The sequence below is a fragment of the Halichoerus grypus genome, chromosome 7 (assembly GCF_964656455.1).
Source record: "Halichoerus grypus chromosome 7, mHalGry1.hap1.1, whole genome shotgun sequence".
NCBI classification, from domain to species: Eukaryota; Metazoa; Chordata; class Mammalia; order Carnivora; family Phocidae; genus Halichoerus; species Halichoerus grypus.
The window spans coordinates 28,516,301-28,538,838 of NC_135718.1; the positions used below are offsets into that span (position 1 = coordinate 28,516,301).

The window sequence follows — 22,538 nt, forward strand, 5'->3', positions numbered from 1 at the left end:
TGTTATCACATTGCTCAAAGCCAGGAGTAAAGAAAAGAATTTTAAAGCAACTACAAAAAAGAGACATTACATAGAAAAAACAAAAAAAACAAAGGTATGGATGATATTTCATATGAGAAATAACACCAGCAAGAAGACAGTGGAGAAACATCTTTAAGGTATTGGAAGAAGAAAAAAAACCCTATCAACCTAGAATTCCACACCCAGCAAAAATATCTTTCAAAAAATGGAGAAAGATGTTTTGAGACATACAAAAGCTAAAATAATTCATCCCCAGCATACTTGTACTACAAGAAAAATGTTAAAAGAATTACTTCAGACAGAAGGAAAATGAAATCAGATGGAAATACGGACCTACACAAGGGAATGAAGAACATCAGAAATAGTAAGTATACATAGGTAAATACATGATTGTTTTCTTATTATTTTAATCTCTTTAAGAGATAACAGATTCTTCTTTTTTGGAAGATTTATTTATTTGAGAGAGAGAGAGTGTGAGAGAGCACTACTGGGGGAGAGGGGCAGAGGGAGAGGGAAAGAACCTCAAGCCGACTCCCCTCTGAGTGAGGAGCCCAACACAGGGCTCAATCTCACGACCTTAAGATCATGACCTGAGCCAAAATCAAGAGTTGGGATGCTCAACCAACTGAGCCACCCAGGTGTCCCTAATTGACTCTTTAAACAAAAATAATACTGGGTGTTATATGCAAATAATGAATCCTGGAACACTACACCAAAAACTAATGAAGTACTGTATGGTGACTAACATAATAAAGACTAATGTAGTGTGGAGTGTATGTATTTTTAACACATACAGAAGTAAAATGTATGACAACAGCACGAAGACCAGGATGGGAGAAATGAAGACTAAAGTCAATATGCCGAAGATGCCAGGATGGAAAGATAAAACCCTGACTGTTGATACTACTGCAGAGCAACTGAACCAACGTTAACAGTAACTATCTATCTCTCAACTTATTGATGTATAAGGATCTCATCTTTGATAGACAGGTTTATTTACAACCATAAGCACCTCTAACTAATTCAATATCCACAGCATTGTTAATATATCAGTAACATTAGTAAAGGATCTCAATGAAACATATTTTCCATTGTCTCCAGGCTCTATAAACTCCAACCAGAAAATAGGGAAAACACTTACCCATGCTGGGTGTGGTTCCTCCTTCCAATAAGCCAGAACATAATTCAATTCGGCCAGCACCTATGTGAAAAAAAAAGCATTGCTCAATACAATAAACTTTTAAAAATTAAGAAAAATTTTAAGAAGCATTTCTCAAAAATTATCGTCCAAAATAAACATTTATGAAACAGTAAACAACATTTTTTTCAAACATAGAGCAAAGAGTCTTAGAAACTGAGAGATTATAAAACTAGAGTAAAACTCTATTGTTAATCCCAACTATATTCTGCAACCCACATTGTGCTACTGATAGTCAAATTTAAGAGTTAATTCAAATTAAGCTAGGTCTCTTGAAATTTTGTATTACAGGGTTGCCTCTCCATGTACAAGGATGTGACTCAGAATAAATATGGTCTGGGTTGACCATAGTGGAACACTGACTCTTCATTGATAACAATCTTTTCCAAGAGTCTTATTATTATTCTAAGATTTATAAAACTACAAGGTAATTTTAAGTAGCTTACATCAAGGTAATTTCAAGAATAAGAGAATGCTGAAAGCAGATTAACTATCAGACTATAGGGTCATGTCAAAAGAGTCTCAGGATCCAGGCTGAAGAGGCTAGTACCAGCCAAACATGGGACACTTTGAGAATCAGTAAGAAGAAAAACTATAGTGGAGTAAAACCATCAAATATGTCTAAATCTAGATTCATAATGATAAAACAATTCACTGGGGGATAGAGAATAAACTCATTATCCTAAAATCAGTAAACAGAGGAAAAGGAGCAAGCATTTATCCTGCCTCTTATAGTAACTGAACCTCAATATAAACAAACAGTTGATAAGGGAAAGTTCTTTATAGAAGAAGCATACTGATAATAAGTGAAAAGTAAATGTTCAATGTAATATAGTATGATATTTCAAACCCTACTAAAAGATGCACTGCTAAAATAATTAGGTAAAAAGATGAAAGAAAAGCTTATAAAGGATGGATCAGGCTGACAATATGACTTATTAATTAAAAATGTTTGTGTTTGTTTTTAAAAAAAATAAAAATCTGTATTGATATATAATTCACATACCATACAGTTCATCCATTTAAAGTGTATAATTCAATATTTTTTAGTATACTTAGAGTTTTGCAGCCATCACCACAATTAATTTTAGAACATTTTCCTCACCCCAAAAAGAAACCTTATACCCTTTAGCAGTCATCTCCCGTTCTCCCGTGCCCTTCAACTCTAGGCAACCACTAATCTAACTTTCTGTCTCTAAAATTTGCCTAATGTGGACATTTTATATAGGTGGAATCATATAGCATGTGGTATTTTGTGACTGTTTTCTTCCACTTAGAATAAATTTCAAGATTCATCTATGTTGTAACATGTATCAGCACTTCACTCTTTTTTATTGCCAAATTAAGAACCGTTTTTACATTTTCAGAGGATCATTTTAAAAATACAAAGAATATTCCATGAAGACCAAATGTTGCCAGTAAAACTGAAAATATATACCACGTGGCTCTTTTTTTTTTAAAAGATTTATTTATTTATTTATTTAAGAGAGTGCAAGCACGCATGCATGAGAGCAGGGGATGGATGGATGGATGGATTTATTTATTTATTTGTTTGTTTGTTTGTTTGAGAGAGCACAAGCACGCATGCATGAGAGCAGGGGAAGGAGCAGAGGGACAGGGAGAAAATCTCATGCAGACTCCTTGATCCCCCCACCTTGAGATCATGACCTGAGCTGAAATCAAGAGCCAGATGCTTAACCAACTGAGCCACCCAGGCACCCCTATTATATGTTGCTCTTTATAAAAAGTGTCCTGACTCCCTGATATAGTGGAAATATTGGCCACGTGCTGAAACTAGTAGACACTGAGTGATGGGTACACGGGGATTCATTACACTATTCTACTTTTATATATGTTTGAAATTTCCCATAATAAAAAGTTTTTAAAAATTTCTGATCCTGATATGATGGGAATTTCTATGCTTCCCCATTAAAGCAGGTTCAGAATGCAAAACAAACCTTGAGGTAAAAATAGATAATGCTAAAAAAAAAAAAAAAAAAAAAGATAATGGGGGTACCTGGTTGGCTCAGTCGGTTAAGTGTCTGCCTTCAGCTCAGGTCATGATTTCAGAGTCCTAGGATAGAGCCCCATGTCTGGTTCCCTGCTCAGCAGGGAGCCTGCTTCTCCCTCTACCTCTGCCCCTCCATCCACTTGTGCTCTCTCTTTTGCTCTCTCTCAAATAAAATCTTTTTTAAAAGAAACATAATTATAAAAGTCTTGATGATGAAAATGGCAGCAAAACTCTTAAATCATCTTTAAGTCAACAGTTTAAAAAAATGAAGTCTTTGCTAAGTTCAATTTAAAAAAAAATGAAGTTGGTAGGTAAGCACTATTGTGGACACTTGACTCAAAATGTGATCTATTGGAGGAGTAAGATTAGAAGATGATAAAGATGATAATTTTCCAGTATGTTTTCCAGTTGGTTGGCTGTTTTCAAAAAAATTACTAGGATCCTTACTAGGATCACAAGGGCTCCCAAGATCAGTTCATAGGATTCCTTTTCAGACTTTTTTTTTAGAGAGAGAGAGAGAAGGGCGGAGGGAGGAGCAGAGGGAGAGGGAGAGAGAATCCCAAGCAGGCTCCACACCCAGCGCTGAGTCCGACCTGGGGCTCAGTTTTACAACCCTGAGATCATGACCTGAGCTGAAATCAAGAGTTGGATGCTTAACCAACTGAGGCACCCAGGCACCCTCATTTTCAGACTTTTAGAAGGACTGCCAACTGTTATTCATTCTCTTTTGTCTTACCTCCTCGTTCTGCATTTACAGCTGACTCTACTGAATCAACACACACTTCCATGAGAAATCCATTTGTCATTCCTAAAATACATGGAAAACAGTGCAATTTCATGATGATACTATCCATCCAGACCAATCTACCACCATTTTATTTTGCTGCCCAAAACCAATGTCCAATAATAGGCAAGTAGGTAAATATACCATGAATGCAATAAAATACCTACTGATTATTAAATTGATGTCTTTGAACTGTGAAATAAGTATACAGACATATGTATAAGAAATTATACTGAAGAAAATATACACTGAATGCCAAATTAATCTTCCTAAAACACAGCCCTCATTATAAAATTCTAAGTCAGATTTTCTTCAATGTTTCTCAATGTTTTCAGAATATGTTTAAATGTCTTTATAAAGATCATATGTTTAAGAACAAGGATGGACTTCAAATCTTGGCCCCACTACTTATTTGTGTGATCCTAGACAAGTTACTTAGCCTAAGTTTTCTATAAAACAAGAGTAGGCTTTAGTACCTACCTCAGAGTAGTGAGGACTAAATAATTCATGTAAAGTGGAGGGTACCTACCATATGTACAAAAAGTTATCATTAATAAACTACATATTATTTCTTCTATACATCTCCAGTTCCACTCAATTCTCATCTCTGCTCTTGCTTATGCCATCTCCTCAACCCACAAAGTCCTGCCAGCTCCATCTTTGAATGGTAAAATCTTCCAAGGCTAACATTAAATCACATTTCCATATCTCTTCTCTCCCAAAGTAGGATCTCCCTCTTTGGAACTCATGTAACTCTTCATAAATTATATGTTCCTCTTTAAAACACTAATTGATATCTTTTAAAAATACTAATTACTTTCTACCTCCTATTATTATGTATGTAGATAGATGTCTGTTCACTTTTACTTGACCTGAAGTTCCTAAGTAAGGTCTTTATGTGAGAAACCTTTATCATCACCCACAGCAAGCACAGTGTCTACCTTGGTACACAATAGTCATGCAAAGACTTTCTAAAGGCTGAATAATTACAAGTTCATAAATTTCATTCATGTATTCACACTAAAAGTGTGATGAAAATAAGTTTTGAGTTTTTCTGTAAGTTAAGCACATAAGGTGTTTTTTGTTTTTTTTTTTACAATTAATAAGAGTATTAAATGTATACTTCATGCAATACTTGAAAGAATCACCACGTGCTGATAATGCTGACTACTGGGTGGTAAGATTTGGAATTACTTTTACTTTCCTCTTTTTACCTTTTTTTTTTTTTTTTAAGTAGGCTCCACTTAAAAAAGCCCAGCGTGGAGCCCAGTGTGGAGCCCAGTGTGGAGCCCAACCGCCAGGCTGAAATTAAGACCTGAGCTAAGATCAAGAGTCCAATGCTTAACGGACTAAGCCGCCTTGTGGCTCCTCCCCTTTTTACTTTTCTATGTTGCTTTTTTCCTACCCAATATTGTTTTTATCATTTTTTAAAAGGCTATTTTTAATTTGAAAAACAAACATCATCTGCTTACATCAAATTGCAACTGCCTCACTTATTTAAAAGAAGACTGTCAGTCTCAAACTGTTTAAGAGTTAAGTGCCACTCTATGTTCTTAACCAACAGCACTGCATTCATTCCAAGAGTTTCCGGAGAGCCACCCACACCAGGGGTCACATCAGTCTAACTGGACAGTGCTGCTGAGGTACCATTTGCCTCACAGGAGAAAGGACCTTGGCCGGGAGAGCGTGGAGGTGCACACAGAAGGCTATGTGACAGAAGGCAGACTAAGATAGTTGTCCAGGAAGCAAAGTTATTTGTAGGAATCAAAGACATTTGTTTGGAGCAGTAGTTCTCAAAGTGTGGTAGCCCCGTTAGCTCCGGGGGCCTTTAAGACCCTCTCAGAGTCTGTGCAGTGAAAAGTATTTTCATAGTAATACTAAGACTTTATTTGCCTTGTTCACTCTGTTTCTCTCACAAGTGGAGTGAATTTTCCAGCGGCTCCCTGACAGGTCAGACTGAATGCAGAAGCAGATCTAACAGTTCCATTAATCCTGATCTTAAAGAGATTTGCAAAAAAATATAAAACACTGGCATTCTATTTGTTTGTTTAGGTAGACAGTTACTTTTCAAACACACACAAGATGTTATTTGTGCTATCATGTGATGGGTTTCTAATTAATATTTTAAAATTTGTTTTAACTTCGAATACCGTCAACACCAATAGACTTAGCTTATGTAAGTAAAAGGTCTCTGAGGTTCTCAATAACTTTTAGGAGGGAAAAGGAGTCCTGAGATCAGAAAGCTTGAGAACCTCCGCTCCGGAGGAACCAAGAGTTCACGGGGTTGGGGGCGGGGGGAGGGAGTCGGCCAAATTCCCTAGCACCTGCCATGCCTGGCGCAGCAGCAAGCACTCGGCACTGGGCACTGGGCGGCCACAAGCGCTGGCACCGGCCGCTGTGCAGCTTTGGGGACAGTCCTCACCCCCGCCGCAGCAGCTAAAGGTTACCAAGCAGTCACCAGGGGTAGGCACTGAGCTCAGCGCTGGGCATCGAACTGTCCCAGCGATGCCACGGGGTGGGGACTGGTAGCCTCGCGTGGCGAGGGGAACTTGAGGCTGGAAGAAGTTAACCAACTTGAACACGGTCGTCGCACACTAGACGTGATGGCGCCGGGATTCGAACCCACACATCTGGTTCCAGAGCCCGGTCACTCTCGCTACAAGCCCCTTCTCAGGCCCTCAGCTTCCACACGTTTAAAGCCAGAATGACAGAACGTGCCGCGCGGGCAGCTGTGAGGAGGTGGGCAAAGTACTCTGACAGAAATCGCGACACCGCTGGCCAGAACTCCCGCAGGCCCGCCCGGGACAGTCAAGTCGGACGACCGCCCCCTCCCCGCCCCCTTCCGCACCGGCTTTCCCGGACGGTATGCGCGCCCGTTTCCGCTCCGAGGAGGCCCCCTGCCTCTTCATGTTCGACGCGTTCCTCCCTCGTGCGTCTTCGGTTTCCTCGGAGTCTGGGTTCCGGCGCGCGCGACCAAGGAAGCGCGCCTCACGGCTGCGCGCACCCCTGCGCGTCCCCGACACCAAGACCCAGCAGCCCCCGCGAAAGCCGAGTCGTTGGCGCAGTCGCAGTCGCAGTCACCACTAGCCCTTGCCTTCTGAGAAGGAGGGGCTCCTTCTGCATGACCCGGAAGTGTTTCTCTGTTCGGTGGGGGAGAAAGGAGACCACAGAGAGCTGGGGTGTAGAGGTGGTTTCTTTGCACTGTCTTCAGTATGCAGCGATTACTCTTTCCGCCCCTGAAGACCTTGATGGGGAGCCCGTGTCTCCGGCTCCTGGTTCCTAGGGCGGCGCCTAGAACACAGGTACTGCACCGCAGAGGACTCAGTCGTGGAATCGGACAGGGGTCGAAAGAGTCAGGAGAAAGAAAATAGGTAACCCCACATCAACATTGCCGTAGTTCCTTAGAATTCACAACACATTTCTTTGTGCCCAGAGCCCCGGAGATAGGATCCGGACCTGCCACTTACTGGCTGTATGATACTAGCCAAGTTCAGGAACCTTTCTGTGCCTTATTTCTTCATCTGTAAAATGGGAATAGCAATACCTACTTCATAAAGTTGTGGTGAGGCTGAATTAATTTCATATACAGCAAGCGTTTAGTACATAGTAAAAGCTCAGTAATTTTTACCTACATATTTGATTTTTGCTAAAAAGTCCCCAGGTAGTCAGGTAAGGAACTATAACTCCATTCTACAGAGAAGGAAATTGAGGCTTAATTTGTTTAAAGTTAGGAAACAGAACACGAATCTTTAGACTCAGGGACAGAGTCAGAAGAGGACGTGCATTCGGTCAACAAGTAATTATTGAGTGATTATTATTTGTTGGGAACTGGGAAGCAAAAGATAAATACCAAAAGGCTCCTGCCCTGGCGGAAAGCACAGTTAATTCATTTGTCATTCGTTTGTCAAATCTTTATTAAGGTCTTGTTATGTAAGGGAACTGTGTTAGAAACAAAAGCAGCAGGAGAGAAAGAGCCAGACTGACCAGACACCACAGTCTGGCAACTCATAGCTTAGTGGGAGATGGAGACAAATGAACCTGAAGTACATTATCATGTGTTAAGGGCTGAGATAGGGAAGGTACAGTATGCTGTGGGAATGACCTGTTGCAGACCCAGGAGAATCTAGGAACATTTCCCAGAGGAGGTGACATCTGAACTGAGATCTGTAGTAGATGATCTCGATCAGGGGAGAAGGAGCATCCCAGTCAGTGAGAAAGAAAATAATCCATATCTGGGTGTAGAGTTAAGTCTGGGGGAAGTATGCAGAGACCAGAAGGTTCATGTAGTGTGGGGATGGATTGGAGTGAGGCAAAACTAGAGGCAGGAAAACCAGTTGTGGGATGGATGCAGTAATCCAGATAGGAGATGATGATTTACTAGGGCAGACGCAGTGGAGATGTGGCCGTACAGGGTACTCCACTCTAGACAGAGTGGGATTGTGTGTGAGAGCAGTGGATTGAGGCCTTTCCCTCAGTCTCCAGTTGTAATTTGTCTGTCTTGTTGATCCTTAGTGTGGTTGCAGCTGTGGGATCAGGCGCCCCTTGAGGCCGGGGCAATACAGCACCATCTCTGAAGTATCTTTGCAGTCTGGAAGGGGTACAGTGTCCCTTCCCTCAAAAGCTGCTGAGCGGGTGGTGGGCCGATGGCTCCTGGTCTGCAGTGGAACAGTGGCTGGAGCAGTTATTCTTGGTGGAGTGACTAGGTGAGTAATTCGCTTGTAGGGAGTCAGCTCTTTGGGTCATCAGTAGAAGCACAGGATGACCAAGGGGGAAGAGACCTTAGGAATCATCTAGTCTCGCTCCCTCATTTTATATGTGTAGAAACTGAGGCCTAAAGAGGGACATGCCTGAGGGCTTGCCTGCCGTAGAACAGTTTAGAGTTTTATTATTGGGAGCCCTTCATAAAGTCTGGTTTAGGTCTTGCCTGTTTGCTGTGCATTATCTGTATATATTTTCCCTCTACAAACAGTTTTCAAATTTGTCTCAAAATTTTTTGTACAGTTTGTTTGAATTAAATCCTCATAAATAGATCACAATTGGTTTGTATGCCTCTTAGGTCCCTTTAAATCTATAAAGAGATTTTATAGATTTAGATTCTTTTCCCGCCTTCCCCATTCCATGTAGTTTTTTTGCTATTAAAGAAACGTAACTGATTGGTCCTATGGAGTTTCCTGGTCTGGATTTTGCTAACTGCATACTTGTGGTGTTGAACATGTCCCATTATCCCCAGTATTTCCTGTAAACCGGTTTTTGCTTGATAAGATTCAGGTTGGGAGTGGGGGATAAAATACTTCACAGGTGATTACAACATTCATAAATATCTGGTGTCCATTAGAGATGCCAACAGCCATTGATGGTCATTGCCTAGATCCATGATTTCATTACATTTGCAAAATTGTAATATTTTATTAGCTCAACTCTAAAGAAAAACTTGCCCTCATCAACAATTTGGTTATCATAAGGTACAGTTTGTATAAGAAAGGCAGGATAAGTACTTGAAGCTTTCTCTTTATTTACCAGTTTTGAAAATAATAAGTTGGTTCCCAAGCATCCTCCAAAGGTGATCAATAAAGGGTTTGGGTTTTTAAGTATTATAAGCTCATAGGTTTAAACGTATTTGATGTTTCAATCCATTACACTGATGATTCGCTCAAATTGTTCCATCTTTAGTCAATGGGAGCCTCTTCAGATTGCCTCCTGGGTCTTTTTGACAGGATCCTAGTAACCTAGTAATTAAATTCTTTGCTTTCTGGTTAAGATGTTCCAGGTTCATCTTCATTTCCTGCCTCTGACCTAAAATCAGCCTTTCACTTTAGAAACCCTCACTCTTTTGGTGAAAATACCTTCTGGTATTAATACAGTATATGTTCCTCAGATTCTCTCCACATTCCCTGTGCTCTTATTTAAAATACCATATGTTATATAGACTGTTATGGGAAACTGCAACAAATTTAAGTTTTATTAGCTTTAAATTCACTCAAGAATCTAAACTGTTTTATATCTGTAACAAATCTCTTTTCCCTCTGTAAATAATGTCACTTATTCATTGAGGGCATGTTTCTTTGCTCTAAGGGTTGATTTTACCTGTTAAGGAATGCTAGTGAAAGAAGGAAGTAAAGAGAGCTGAATGAAAGGATCAAGAGAACAAGGAATAAAGAAATTTGTACCTGATGGCAGATGTTTCTGGTGAAATTTTAAGCAGTAAGAAGAAAGCAAGGTGTCAAAAAAGGATACACTGAAATGAAGTGTTTACTTTTAGAGGGGTTAAGTTCAGATCCATTTGTTTCTGTAAACCATTTACGAGAAATCCAGCATTGTGTGTGCATGTGTGTGTGCGCACGTACATACACACACACACTTTTTACCTATCTTAAGGTTGACAGAGTCTGGTCTCTCAATGGTAGACTGGCATTTGATAAAGGAGATGAAGCCACCTACCAGTCAAGAGGAATGGAAAACAGAATTCCAAAAATATCAGCAATTTCCGGAATTTAAAATGTAAGTATAGGGGCGCCTGGGTGGCTCAGTCGGTTATGCATATGCCTTCGGCTCAAGTCATGATCCTGGGGTCCTGGGATTGAGCCCTGTGTCAGGTCCCCTGCTCAGCAGGGCAGTCTGCTTCTCCCTCTCCCCACTCATGCTCTCTCTCTCTCTCGCTCACTCTCTCAAATAAGTAAAATCTTTTTTAAAAAAGTAAGTATAATAGAAAATCAGGTAAACCTCCCACTAGGCCCTTTTAATCTTTTGCTTAAACATTTCAGAATGGTTAGATTCCATTATTGCTCAATATTTGCTTCAGTTATGTTTAGTGAGCTCCCTACTCTAAACCTCCAGTTCCAGAGTGATCCTGAGGTCACTGATGAGGAAGAAGGCAGACCTTTCATTTCAAGTTTCAAAACTGAGAATGCTCTTGCATTCTGTCTGGAAATAAAAATCAAGATGTTTCTTCTTTCTTTTTTGACTTCCCTTTTCACCCAGCTTGAATCATGATATGACACTGGCCGAATTCAAGTTCATTTGGTACATGGAGTACTCACACCGAATGTGGGGTCGCCTTGTGGGCCTTGCATACATCCTGCCTGCTGCCTACTTTTGGAGAAAGGGCTGGCTCAGCCGTGGCATGAAAGGACGTGTTCTTGCCCTGTGTGGGTTAGTCTGCTTTCAGGTAAGATTTATTCAAGTTTGGGAAACCAGAGATGCTTCCAGGAGCTTCCTCGTTGGGACTGTTTTTAAGGAAGGAATCTGAGTCTATATAACGGAGTGGGAAAGAGGATGAATTTTAGTGTTACAGGCCTGACCCAACCCTGCCACTTAGTAGGGCCAGTTGTCTACCTTCTGTAGGCCCCTTTCCTTACCCGTAAATAGGGATAATAATAGTGCCTACTGTTTAGGTTGTGTGACTTAAATGAGAGAAATCATGCATATAAAGTACTTAGTTTAGTTCCTGGAATTAGTAAGCGCTCAGTAAATACATTTTTGTGTCACAAGAGGTTCTTTCCTCTCATGGCTTTCTTCCTGGGTTCTTGTCTCCTCCCCTTTTCTGACTTGTGTGCTAGATGGGGAATGGGATCCCTGTGTTCTAGCTAAAGAAGCGAATTTGAAGACTCCCACAGTTAAGGGGTTCGCTGAGACTGAGAGCCAAGAAAAGGGATATGAGAGAAGGTACATAGGAGTATTTGGTCACGATTATAGGCCCTCAAAAAGAGTCATAGAGCATCAAAGAAACATCACAGTTTGATCAGGAATAAGCTAATTGGTTAATTAGACTCAGAAGTAGTAAGAATAAGAACCAATTAGAAGGAATTGAAGAGGGAGAAGGAGGAGACAAAATAGAGGCAACAGAAACAGATAAAGAGACATTAATAAAAGTCTAATAACAACTAGGGGAGGGTTGGTGAAACAAAGTGAGAATTTATTTTGGAATGAAAAAATAAAAAACACCCCGAAGACAGACTCCCAGGAAGGCAGCAATTTGAAGATGGCAGATAGGATTATGGGAAGAAGAAAGCAGGGCTGGCAAATCACACTGTATACTCCTTTGTCTTCCAGTGTCCTGTGCAGATGAAATCAAGATAAGTAGAACATCCAGGATAATCACTAAGGGGGCAAGACATGCCCCAAAAGATTTCCTGAGGAGATCTATTAGAAGAGGTGGGAAAATCCCACCTCTCTGACATGCTTCTATTGACTTGGGAGGGTGGAGTTGAAAGGGCTGTATCTTATCTCATAGAAGTGAAACTCAACAGTTGTTTGGTTAATTGAAAAAAATTAAAGCAGGGTATCAGAGTAATGCATACCTTGAACTTTTATGCTTAAACTTGTACTTTGATTACTTTTTTTTTTTTAATGAAGAACTAAGGCCTGTTTTTTGAGTTCTCTGATTGGAGTTTAACTTTAGATCTCTTGCATCCCCATAAACTATCATTTCATTTCATTTTCCTTAAAGAGCAGCGGGAACTTAGCCATTTGCAAAGCCATCTGCCAGCATAGCCTTACAGATTTTTATGATTCCCCTCCACCCAGGACTTTTATAATTGTCTGTTCCTACTAACTTGACAATAATTGTTTTTAAGCAGTTATCTTTATCAAAGCTTTTCCAAAACAATCTAGTTTTTATAGAAAAAACTCTCTTTTATTCTTATATTTCACTTATATTTCATTTTACATAATGTTAAATTATATCAAGTATTTTTAAGGCTTGCCTGTTGATAAGCTTCTGTGCACTTTTCTACATTTGGCTTATACTTTAATAAAATATTAATCTAAACAGCAGTTAAGCATTTATGGTGCTATATTTGAAAATGTGGGTAGGGTATGACTCCTGGGATACTGGGGATATGGGAAGGTATGGAAAGGAGAGGCCAGGTGGGGAGTCCTCCTGATAATTGACAACTCACTTTCTCACATAGTACAGTTGAATGGACAGATCCAGCCTTGTTTTATCTGCCTCTTCTGTTTTTGGTTCCAGGGTCTGTTGGGATGGTATATGGTGAAAAGCGGATTAGAAGAAAAACCAGACTCCCATGACATCCCTCGGGTCAGTCAGTACCGCCTCGCTGCCCACCTGGGATCAGCCCTTGTTCTTTATTGTGCCAGCTTGTGGACTTCACTCTCACTGCTGCTCCCTCAGCACAAGGTAAAAGTCAGTCTAGATTGTTAGTATATCTGCACAGATGCTGACCGGGTCAAAGGAACAGAAATTCTGTTTCTAATGGGAAATTATAAATCAAAATGCACACACATTCCCGTAGTTACACCTACCAATTTACCAGAAATTAGATAAAACCAAAGATGACAGAAACATTGAACTTTGAGACTCTGGAAAGCTTTGGAACTGCAAAGTAAAATGTGCCATTATTCTTTTGAGCTGGAGCAACTCATTCAAAGGAAAATTAGTACAGGAGCCAAATATTCTATCAGCATTGCCTATTGGGAAAAGTGAAAACACAAATTTCAGGAATGGTGGGAAGGGGTTGCAGCAAGAGCAATCCCAACCATTTCTGACTCCCAGAGGGATGGTGGATGGCGAGGTGAGGAAGGCCAGATTGAGAGCTGTTGCTGGACCTTTGATGGTAAACAAGAGCCATGAGAGTTGTTTGTTCTTTAGATGGGGACCTACCATTCATCAAGTCTGACAAGTCTGATCTTGTGATCTTAGTGATCTTGCCTGAAAGTATTTCCCTTTATGCTGATTAAAGGAAAATACTAGTTTTTCTAAAAATGAGTATTATTTTAGGTATTAAAGTCATGGTTGACTTGGGTAACCTGTTGGTGGAATGAAGTTTGAGATGACAGTAGGACTTTTAAGTAGAATTATCCGATAGGTACTTGGAACCAGTAGCCTCAATTCCCATAAGGAAAGGAGTTGTGGACTTGGCAGTCATCCCCACAGGGAAGCCAGATGGGGTCGAAACATTGGTATAGTAGACAATCTACATCGGAATAATTCTTGTTCTCTGAATTGCCTACAGCTGTAACTGTACTTGCTGATAACCACTCTTTCTTTTTAATTCTTGTCATCTGGCACTCCCACCCACCCACCTGTGTACATACACACCAGGCGTTCACCCACATGCCTGCACAAATACCCACACACTCCTAAACACTCTACGGGAAATGGTGCTCTGAAAGGTTGCCAATGACTTTTTAATTATCAACGGTTTTTCTCTTTTTATTTATTTATATTCCACCAATTGCAGAAAGGATTTGAGATGATAGTCAAACATGTAGTGCTATTCTGTCCAACACAGTATCTACTAGTCACATGTGGCTATTTAAATTTTAATTAAAATTAAATAAAATTAAGCTTATTTTTAAAAAGTGGTTGTTTACTTAAAGTTTAAATAAAATTAAGTTTTTATTTAGTTTTCAGGTGCTATGGCCTCATTTCAGGTCCTCATTAGCCACGTATTGGCCAGTGCAGATAATAGAACATTTCCATCATCACAGAAAGTTCTGTTGGACAGCACTGATACACAGTCCTATGATATCTTAGTGATGATACCTCACTCTTCATATACTAGATTATAGACCATTTAAGGGCAGCACTCTGATTAACTCCTTTGTATCTTTATGGTAATCTGTTTATAAAATTCTTAATAAATATTTGTTGATTCACTGATTAGTATCAGAAGTTGGCTATAGTAAAAATAAAATTTTTATCTTACCAAAACACTAAATGCAAGAATCCCTACCTTAGTGATTTTTTAAGATTTATTTATTTGAGAGAGAGAGAGTATGCACAGTGGGGAAGGGCGGAGGGAGACAGAGAGCCTCAAGCAGGCTCCGGGCTGAGCATGGAGCCCATGCAGGGCTTGATCTCATGACCTGAGATCACTACCTGAGCCAAAACCAAGAGTTGGACGCTTAACCAACTGTGCCAACCAGGCGCCCCTCTACTTTAGGGATTTTATACAGTTTTGATTCTGACTATATTTGCTAAACACGAAATATTACAAACGACATGAAAATCTAGTCCTATATCTTAAGCCACATCCTTTCAGCCATGGTGAAGCATTTTTTCCTTGAATGATGCAAATCATTATTGAACAGATATGTGTTGAGTACTTACATACCAAGCACTGGGCTAGGATTACTTCACTAAGCAAGACAGATGGCAGTTCCTGCCTTCACAAGACTTATAGGAAAGCAGGGAAGACAGACAGTAAATATATAAATGTTGTAAAATGTGATGCATGTTAGACCAGAATATCTGCTGGGAGTGCTTAACCCATTTAGAGGGTCAGAAAAGATCTGATTGTTACTTGGGTTTGGCCTTGGAGATCTTTGCTGCCTCCCTTAGTTCCTGCAGTACAGTGTATCTGAATGGTTTTCTTTTCTTCTTTAGTTGCTTGAAACTCGTCAGCTCCTGTGGTTGAGACGATGTGCTCACGGAACAGCAGGCCTTGTGTTCCTTACTGCTCTCTCAGGTCGGACTCTTCTCATCTAGCGTGTCTAGTTTTGTTCCACCCTCGGGTGGAGGGGGGGGGTTCTCTTGCCAAACACTTTGTCCTTTCCTCCTGCACCTTCATATTTCCCTATCACATCTGCCTCTCTCATACCCACTGTCTTCATTCTCTGTTTTCTATTCCTTCCTCCCTTCCAAAAACTCTGCTTTCCAGTCATTTGAACACAATTATTGAACATTTATCGGGATCCAGACTGCCTAGGTTCAAATCCTGGCTTTACCACCTATGAACTCTCTGACCTTGGGCAAGCTGTATAACCTCCTGGGCCTCAGTGACCTCATTTGTAAAATGGGGATGATGGTAATAGTATGAGTGATACATGTGAAGTGCTTAGAACAGTACCTGGCATGTAGCAAAGGCTAGGTGCAAATCAGAGAAAAGTCTTTTCCTCAAAGATGGTCTAAGATGAGGAGCTCATTGGGGCAAAGGGACTGACACAGGACTTTTTCATTCTTTAAATCACACCTCTACCCTACCTCTCTCACTTGAGAACTGTACCGTCCGATACATTAATCACTGGCCTCATGTGACTATTTAAGCTTAATTAAAATTAAATAAAATGTAAAATTCAGTTCCTCAGTCACTAGCCAGTAGCCACATGTGGCTAGCAGCTATCGTGTTGACTGGCAGACAGAGAACATTTCCATCAGCACGGAAGGTCTTGTTGAGTAGCACTGCTCTAAAGAAAACCATCAAACCAGTGATTCACCTCCCCCCCCTTTTTGGTGGAAGAACATGAATTTTGACTTTATAAATGCTATTTATATAAACAAGGAACGTGATCTAAACATCCCTGAGTCGTCTTTGCTCATAAATAATGGATCAGTCATCCATTAACTCATGGATACTTTATGTGTTTATCCAGGATTTAGTTTATAAATTTTTTCACTTCTGTGTTCACTCAACAAACATTTTTTTGAGCACTTGGGGAAGACAGATAATAAACAATGAAAACATACGGCAGATGGTGTTCAGTGCTGTGGAAAAAATAAAGCAGGATAAGGGGATAGAGGTGGGTTTGGGGAAGTGCTGTCTTACACAGGACCATTGGGGAGATCTCTTTGATAAGGTGACACTGAGTGGAGACCTGAGGAAATGAAGGAATAAATTATGCAGATATCTGGGGGAAGAACATTTCCAGAATAGATCGAGTTCATAGTGGGATAAGGAGGGCATCAAAATCACTAAGGGAATGTTTCCATCCAACGTGCCTTGTTCTAGAGCTTCTAGTTCACTCCTTTATGGGAGAAATGCCAGAATCTTGGGGTCGGAGAAGGTGAGGATGCACTTGTGTTGTGGTGGTTTTTGTTTTTTTTTTTTTTAAGTTCCCATGGTGATGATGATGTATATTCTCTGTTTGAGAACCCCTCCTGTAGATCTTTTTATTCTCTGACTATTCCTTTTGTCTAACTCTGGGATAATAGACTTTTTCTATGTCAGAACTAGTATTTGAGGGACGCCTGGGTGGCTCAGTCCGTGGAGCGTCTGCCTTCGGCTCAGGTCATGATCCTTGGGGTCCTGGGATCGAGCCCTGTGTCAGGATCCCTGCTCAGCAGGGAGCCTGCTTCTCCCTCTCACTCTGCCTGCCGCTCTGCCTACTTGTGTGCTCTCTATCTCTCTGTCAAGTGGATGGATAAAATCTTAAAACAAAAAAAGAACTAGTATTTGAGCTCTTTTCTACCTCATTTTAATAAATACCATTTTCCTTGGAATATAGGGGCTTTTGTAGCAGGACTGGATGCTGGGCTTGTTTACAACTCTTTCCCAAAGATGGGAGAATCTTGGATCCCAGAGGATCTCTTTACCTTCTCCCCCATCCTGAGGAATGTTTTTGAGAATCCCACCATGGTGCAGTTTGATCACCGGCTTCTGGTAAGTCTGGCTGGTGGTTACCGGCTGCTGAGCACAGAGAGCCTCTCACAGGCTTTGGGGCGTCTGAAGCACTGATGGCAGCACCGAGAGAGGGTAGAGCAGAGTGGGCACTAGATTTCCTTTGCTTTTTCAAAGAAATTTAGCACCAGTTCTCTGATGAGATGTTTTTGTCCTAATCACCCACACCCGTTCCAGCCAAATTCTGGCTTTCGGGATACTGCTGTCTTCTTGAAGTTCAAATGTGCCTTTTACCATCTGGCAAAGGATAACTTCCCTCAATCCTGCACACACATAGGAGAGTCATTTTAGTGGAAATGAGGCTGAGTACAGAAGAGGGGGCACAGACAGTGGTTGCTGAACACATAATTATCAGAGCTGACCCAAAACCCCAGGGAGCTAAGAGCATCATAAATCAATTATGATTTATATGATCAGTCAGTATTTCTCATCTTATTTAAGCTGATGTTTATTAAGGACCTGCCAGGGTCATGTTACGATTGGCTTGGTAGCCTGGGCATGATGCAGTGGAGCAGGGAAAGACACAGCAAGGAGGCCAGCAGGAAGCAGAGGGGCCACTGCAGTAATGCAGGTGAGAGTGGTGGGGCTCTAGGCTGCATGGAGGAGCAGGACTTGAAGAGAATGGTGGGTCACAGAGAGGCTCTAAGGAGTAGAAGATTGGCTATAGGAATGAAGGTGAAGAAGATCCCAAAGTTTGTTCTGTGGCATGCTTAAGACACACCCGGATATGGGACTATAGAAATGAGTGTTGGGCTGGAGACGGAGGATGTCATCAGATTGAGGTGTGCTGGGTGTGAGATGATTGAAGCACACCCAAGACAGGTCCATCCAGAGGCCTCAGATCCCCAAAGGCAACACGGGCGCTTGGGCCAGTTACCTTGTGGGGGCTTAGGCCTCTCCACCAACCACATTTTGTAACAAGTAAAGTCTGGTTGAAATTGTCATCATGGACAGCTCTGAAAAGGAAAAGTGAAATAGAGGCAGAAAATGATAGAAGAACATTCTCCTTGACATCATGGAAGTGGGGCGAGGAGATCCTATTGCCAGTGGGGGGAGATGGAAATTAGACTTTAGGTTGTTCTCAGCACTAGCTGCTGGCACCACTACCTCCTCTACTGACAGCCCAGGAAAATAATAACCCTCATGTGCTGGGGTCAGCCCTGCTTTAGAGCTACAGGATTAGAGAGGAGGTAAAATGAGGCATTAGGATGCAAAGAGTGATTTAAAACGTGAGGGCCGCACCTGGCGGGGGTGGTGCACCCACGTGAGAAGAGCCAGCAATAGGTGCAGAAACCGCAGGTGGAGCCCTGGGGGACACAAGCATTTAAGTGGCAAGCGGAGGAGCTGGAGGAGGCTGAGGGGTAATCACAGAGGAGCCACAGACGGCTCTCCATGTCTGGGACAAGAAGCCTTCGTGCTTACTCACTGGTTCTAGAGGAGAGAGGTATCAGATGAGCAGAAACCGGGAGGGTGGAACATTTCTTCCTGGCACTCGAGGAGATGCCTTCCTCCCTGCAGGGAATCACTTCAGTTACAGCTGTGACAGTGCTCTACTTCCTCTCCCGGAGAATGCCCCTTCCTCGAAGGACCAGGATGGCCGCAGCGACTCTGCTAGCTTTGGCATATACACAGGTAGAAACCGCTTCTCTTTGGTCTGAGGGTGTCCCCAAAACTAAGTTAAAAAAGAAAGGTGACAGGCTAGGAGAAAATATTTTCAATATTTGTAATATTGATTATATCTTTTTATATTTTAATAAATTTTATGTATTATTTTTATAAATAAAGATTTTATCTTAATGAAGAATAATCAGAAAATAAAATGATATCAATATACACAAGTTCTCACAAGAGGAACAGTGAATGGCCAATAAATATGAAAAGCTCTTTAGCCTCACTCATTATCAGAGGAGCAAATTAAAACAGTGCATGCCATTTTGTGCCTGTCAGATTGGGGGGAAAATTTTTTTAAAAGATAATCAGGTATTGGCATGGGGCTTAGGAAAATGGATACCTTCATATATTCTTGGTGAGAGCATGAGTGGGTATAATTTTTTTCAGAGGGCAGTTTGGCAATAGCTTTTAAAATGTTAAATATATAATCCTTTGATCCAACAAACTGACTTCTTAGTGCCTGCCCTAGAAATATTCTAAGGCACACTGTGTACAAAGTAATTCATGATACAATTGCTGTGATAGTAAAAAAAACTGGAAACAACCTGAATAAACAACTATGGTACACACGTACTGTGTAATACTGTGTAGCAGTTAAAAATAATATCTCAAGATATATATTGTTAAGTGAAAAAAAGTGACAGAACAATCCCATTTTTAAAAGCACAAAAGTATGTTTCTCTATAAACATAGATACAAAAGTACAAGTGTATAGAAACTGATGACTGTCTTTGTGGAGGGTAGTTGGGCTAGGATGAGGATAATTAAAGAGAATTTTAGGTTTATCTATTTTGTTTGAATTTCCTCTGCTGCGAGTATATTTACTTGTGAAAATTTTAAAATACATATTTTTAATGCTTTGATGGGAGAATGTGGAGGTTTATGTATCTGGTTGTCCATGCCCAGTCATTTCAGTTCTGAATTTGTGGTTCCTGCTTTTTTTACTGCATTCTTTCCTCTGTAACAGATGGGCTTAGGCATTAGCACTCTGCTGATGTACGTTCCAACTCCTTTGGCTGCCACTCACCAGTCGGGCTCCCTGGCTCTGCTCAGTGTTGCCCTTTGGCTCATGAGTGAACTCCGAAGAGTCCCAAAATAATTCTCAGAGGATCAGCTTCCTAGGAGTGAAAGTGCTTTTGAGAGCTCATCAGAGAGCACAAGAACTTGGGAGTCTTCTAAAAGGATGACCTTGGCATACCAAGTGGTTTCCAAATTGGTCAAGTTATTTAAAATTCTTTGTTTTTGACAAAGTCACTGGATCAGGAGTGTCATTAAGTATGTTTAACTAAAGAATCCTTTTTTAAATATTTGTAAATTTGGTTTTCTCATTGAAAATCATGTTTAATGTAGAGAAAGAAATGTCTGCATTTGTTGCTTCTTAATAAACTGTCTCAGATTTCTTAATGTTGGCAAGCTCTTGATTCTACATGCATCATCTCTTGTTTCCTTGACCTCCTGAGTCCTAAATTCTGCCTAAGTAGAAATTCTTTATGATCTCACCTTCACTTACATCAGGTGAAGATTCAAAGGGAAGGACTGGCACACACCCTAAAGTAGCCAGAGAGCCTTCAGCAGGAAGTAGTGTCTTCTGGCATCCTGATTTTCACAATGGGGAAAGGGCATAAAGACAAGCTTGATGTCTGCATGTAGCAAAATGGCTTGTGAGTACTTAGAAAAGGAGAAAATCACTGGTAACCCACTTTGACTCATCAAGCACTAACCTAGTTCTTCTTTTGATTGTGCTGTTACATCGCTAGGTCAGGTGAATGGTATATATAATCAGTTCCTGCAAGGGTTTCCCAACAGCCTCATGGATAATTAAAGTATGGCCTTGATAGTATAGGTAGTACATGGACACCTATTCAGATATGTAAACAAATTTTTGTTTAATGAATTGTTGTAATTTTGGTCTTATTCAACTTTATTTTTTAAATTGGTGATCTGGATGAAGGCATCACAAAGATCAGATTTGAGAATGGAACAACCCAACACTAATATAATATAGATGACAGTCACAACTCAAAACAGTTCCAGAGTGGCACCAGCAAGATGAAATTAAACATTATAAATATAACATCTTCATTTTAATTAAATAGGTTGTATAAGTTTGAGGTGGAGAAACCTGGCATATCATTTCATATAAAAAAGACAGGGATTTCAGTTGGCCACAGGCTCAACATGCACCAGTAATGTGATAACACTGATAAATAAAAAATTAGTGGTGTTTCCGATTTCATCAATGGAAGTATCACAGCCACACTCAGAATACCTCAGTGCAAGTGCTGTGTTTCATCATTGGTACCACATTTAAGGAGGACATTGACCACTAAGTATGTATCCAGAGGAAGGGACCAGGATGGTGAGGAGTCCAGAACCCTATACCCCACAGCGAATACTTGAAGGAACTAGGGGTATTTAGCTGGAGGGGAACATTTGGAGAGAGCAAGATTCTTGCCCTTCAGAAGTTGAAGTCCTCTCATGCAGAAGGAGCTTCCTTATGCTGCAGAGCTGGGAGCAATGGGTAAAAAGAAATGCAGAAACCCATCCCTCTACCCCCTTCCCCTCTAAAACCCTCAGTTTGTTTTTCAGAGTTTATAGTCTCTCATGGTTCATCTCTCCCTCTGATGTCCCCCGCCTTCATTTTTCCCTTCCTTCTCCTAATGTCCTCCATGCTATTCCTTATGTTCCACAAATAAGTGAAACCATATGATAATTGACTTTCTCTGCTTGGCTTAGACTGGGTGTTATACGAAAACAATGAATCGTGGATCACCACATCAAAAACTAATGATGTGTGGTGACCACCATGTTAAAAAAAAAAAAAAAGAAATGCAGAAAGCTAGTTTTTCGTTTTGTAGAAGGCAAGAGTTGGATCAAAACAAACACCCACTAGGCTATGGCTGGTGAAGACAGTGGCAAAGTGGAGAGCAGGTGTCCCAGCTAAGGGGTTAAACCATTGCTGAACTCTGGCCTGTTGCAGCTGTATAGTTCCAGAGTTGTCAGATCTGATTTTTTAAAGAAACAAAACATCTAGATTTTTATGTGAAAGCTCTCAAGGGTTGGCAACTAATTTCAGGTTTTTTAGAACATGACACAGGCTGAACACATCTGAGAGCCATAAATGGCCTAAGGTTTGCCCATTTACAATCTCAATTAGATGATCTCAGTTCCCTTTCAACTCCAATATTCTGTGAGTTTCATTGTGACCTATAGTTACTATGCTCAAGTGGTTCTTAGCAAAACAGAAATAGTTTGTCTTTGATTTTTTTAAAAAATCCCAGACCCGGGGGCTGATGCTATTGTTAGAAGTAGCTTCTAACTTTTTTCACATTAAAATTTTTGAAAATCTTAAAACCCAAGCCTCACCCAAGACCAATTAAATCATGATGTCTGGAAGCAGTAATAACGTATTTTAAGTTCCCCAGGTCATTTCAGTGTGCAGGCAATTGGGCACCACTGGCCTAGGCCTTTACAGCCTAGACACCTTAGAAAGTT

At 40.7% G+C, this 22,538-nt stretch overlaps 2 protein-coding genes and 1 long non-coding RNA gene across 5 annotated transcripts in view; 1 reads left to right on the top strand and 2 right to left on the bottom strand.

Annotated features, from left to right (window-relative positions):
- Nucleotides 1-7,061, bottom strand: part of CUTC (cutC copper transporter) — a 25,615-nt gene extending 18,554 nt beyond the window's left edge. For 2 of the 3 annotated variants that reach the window (XM_036116956.2, XM_036116954.2), the window contains exons 1-3: nt 6,863-7,059; nt 3,967-4,038; nt 1,163-1,222 (exon numbers count right to left, since the gene is read on the bottom strand). In XM_036116956.2, coding sequence (XP_035972849.1) covers nt 1,163-1,222; nt 3,967-4,038; nt 6,863-6,923 — 193 coding nt within the window. In that variant the 5' untranslated portion in view covers nt 6,924-7,059. Of the gene's footprint in view, nt 1-1,162; nt 1,223-3,966; nt 4,039-6,862 lie in introns of all 3 variants that reach the window. The other variant, XM_078077260.1, reaches the window with a different exon arrangement.
- COX15 (cytochrome c oxidase assembly factor COX15) lies at nt 7,032-20,447 on the top strand. The gene is made up of 9 exons (XM_036116951.2): nt 7,032-7,316; nt 8,527-8,717; nt 10,390-10,512; nt 10,993-11,179; nt 12,983-13,150; nt 15,362-15,443; nt 17,200-17,354; nt 18,891-19,004; nt 20,011-20,447. The coding sequence occupies exons 1-9, from the start codon at nt 7,227-7,229 to the stop codon at nt 20,140-20,142; spliced, it is 1,242 nt and encodes a 413-aa protein (XP_035972844.1). The 5' UTR covers nt 7,032-7,226; the 3' UTR covers nt 20,143-20,447.
- Nucleotides 11,904-12,989, bottom strand: LOC118551269 (uncharacterized). Its single transcript, XR_004924983.2, has 2 exons — nt 12,912-12,989; nt 11,904-12,067 (listed from the first exon to the last, which is right to left on the bottom strand). It is a non-coding gene; the product is annotated as an uncharacterized LOC118551269 (long non-coding RNA).
- Nucleotides 20,448-22,538: the final 2,091 nt, after the last annotated feature.

Bases quoted from the DNA above. Each gene is read 5' to 3' on its own strand.
- COX15 (XM_036116951.2), top strand. From the start codon at position 7,227: ATGCAGCGATTACTCTTTCCGCCCCTGAAGACCTTGATGGGGAGCCCG. The intron at 11,180-12,982 runs GTAAGATTTATT...TTTTGGTTCCAG, and splicing joins GTGGGTTAGTCTGCTTTCAG to GGTCTGTTGGGATGGTATAT. The intron at 17,355-18,890 runs GTAAGTCTGGCT...TCCTCCCTGCAG, and splicing joins AGTTTGATCACCGGCTTCTG to GGAATCACTTCAGTTACAGC.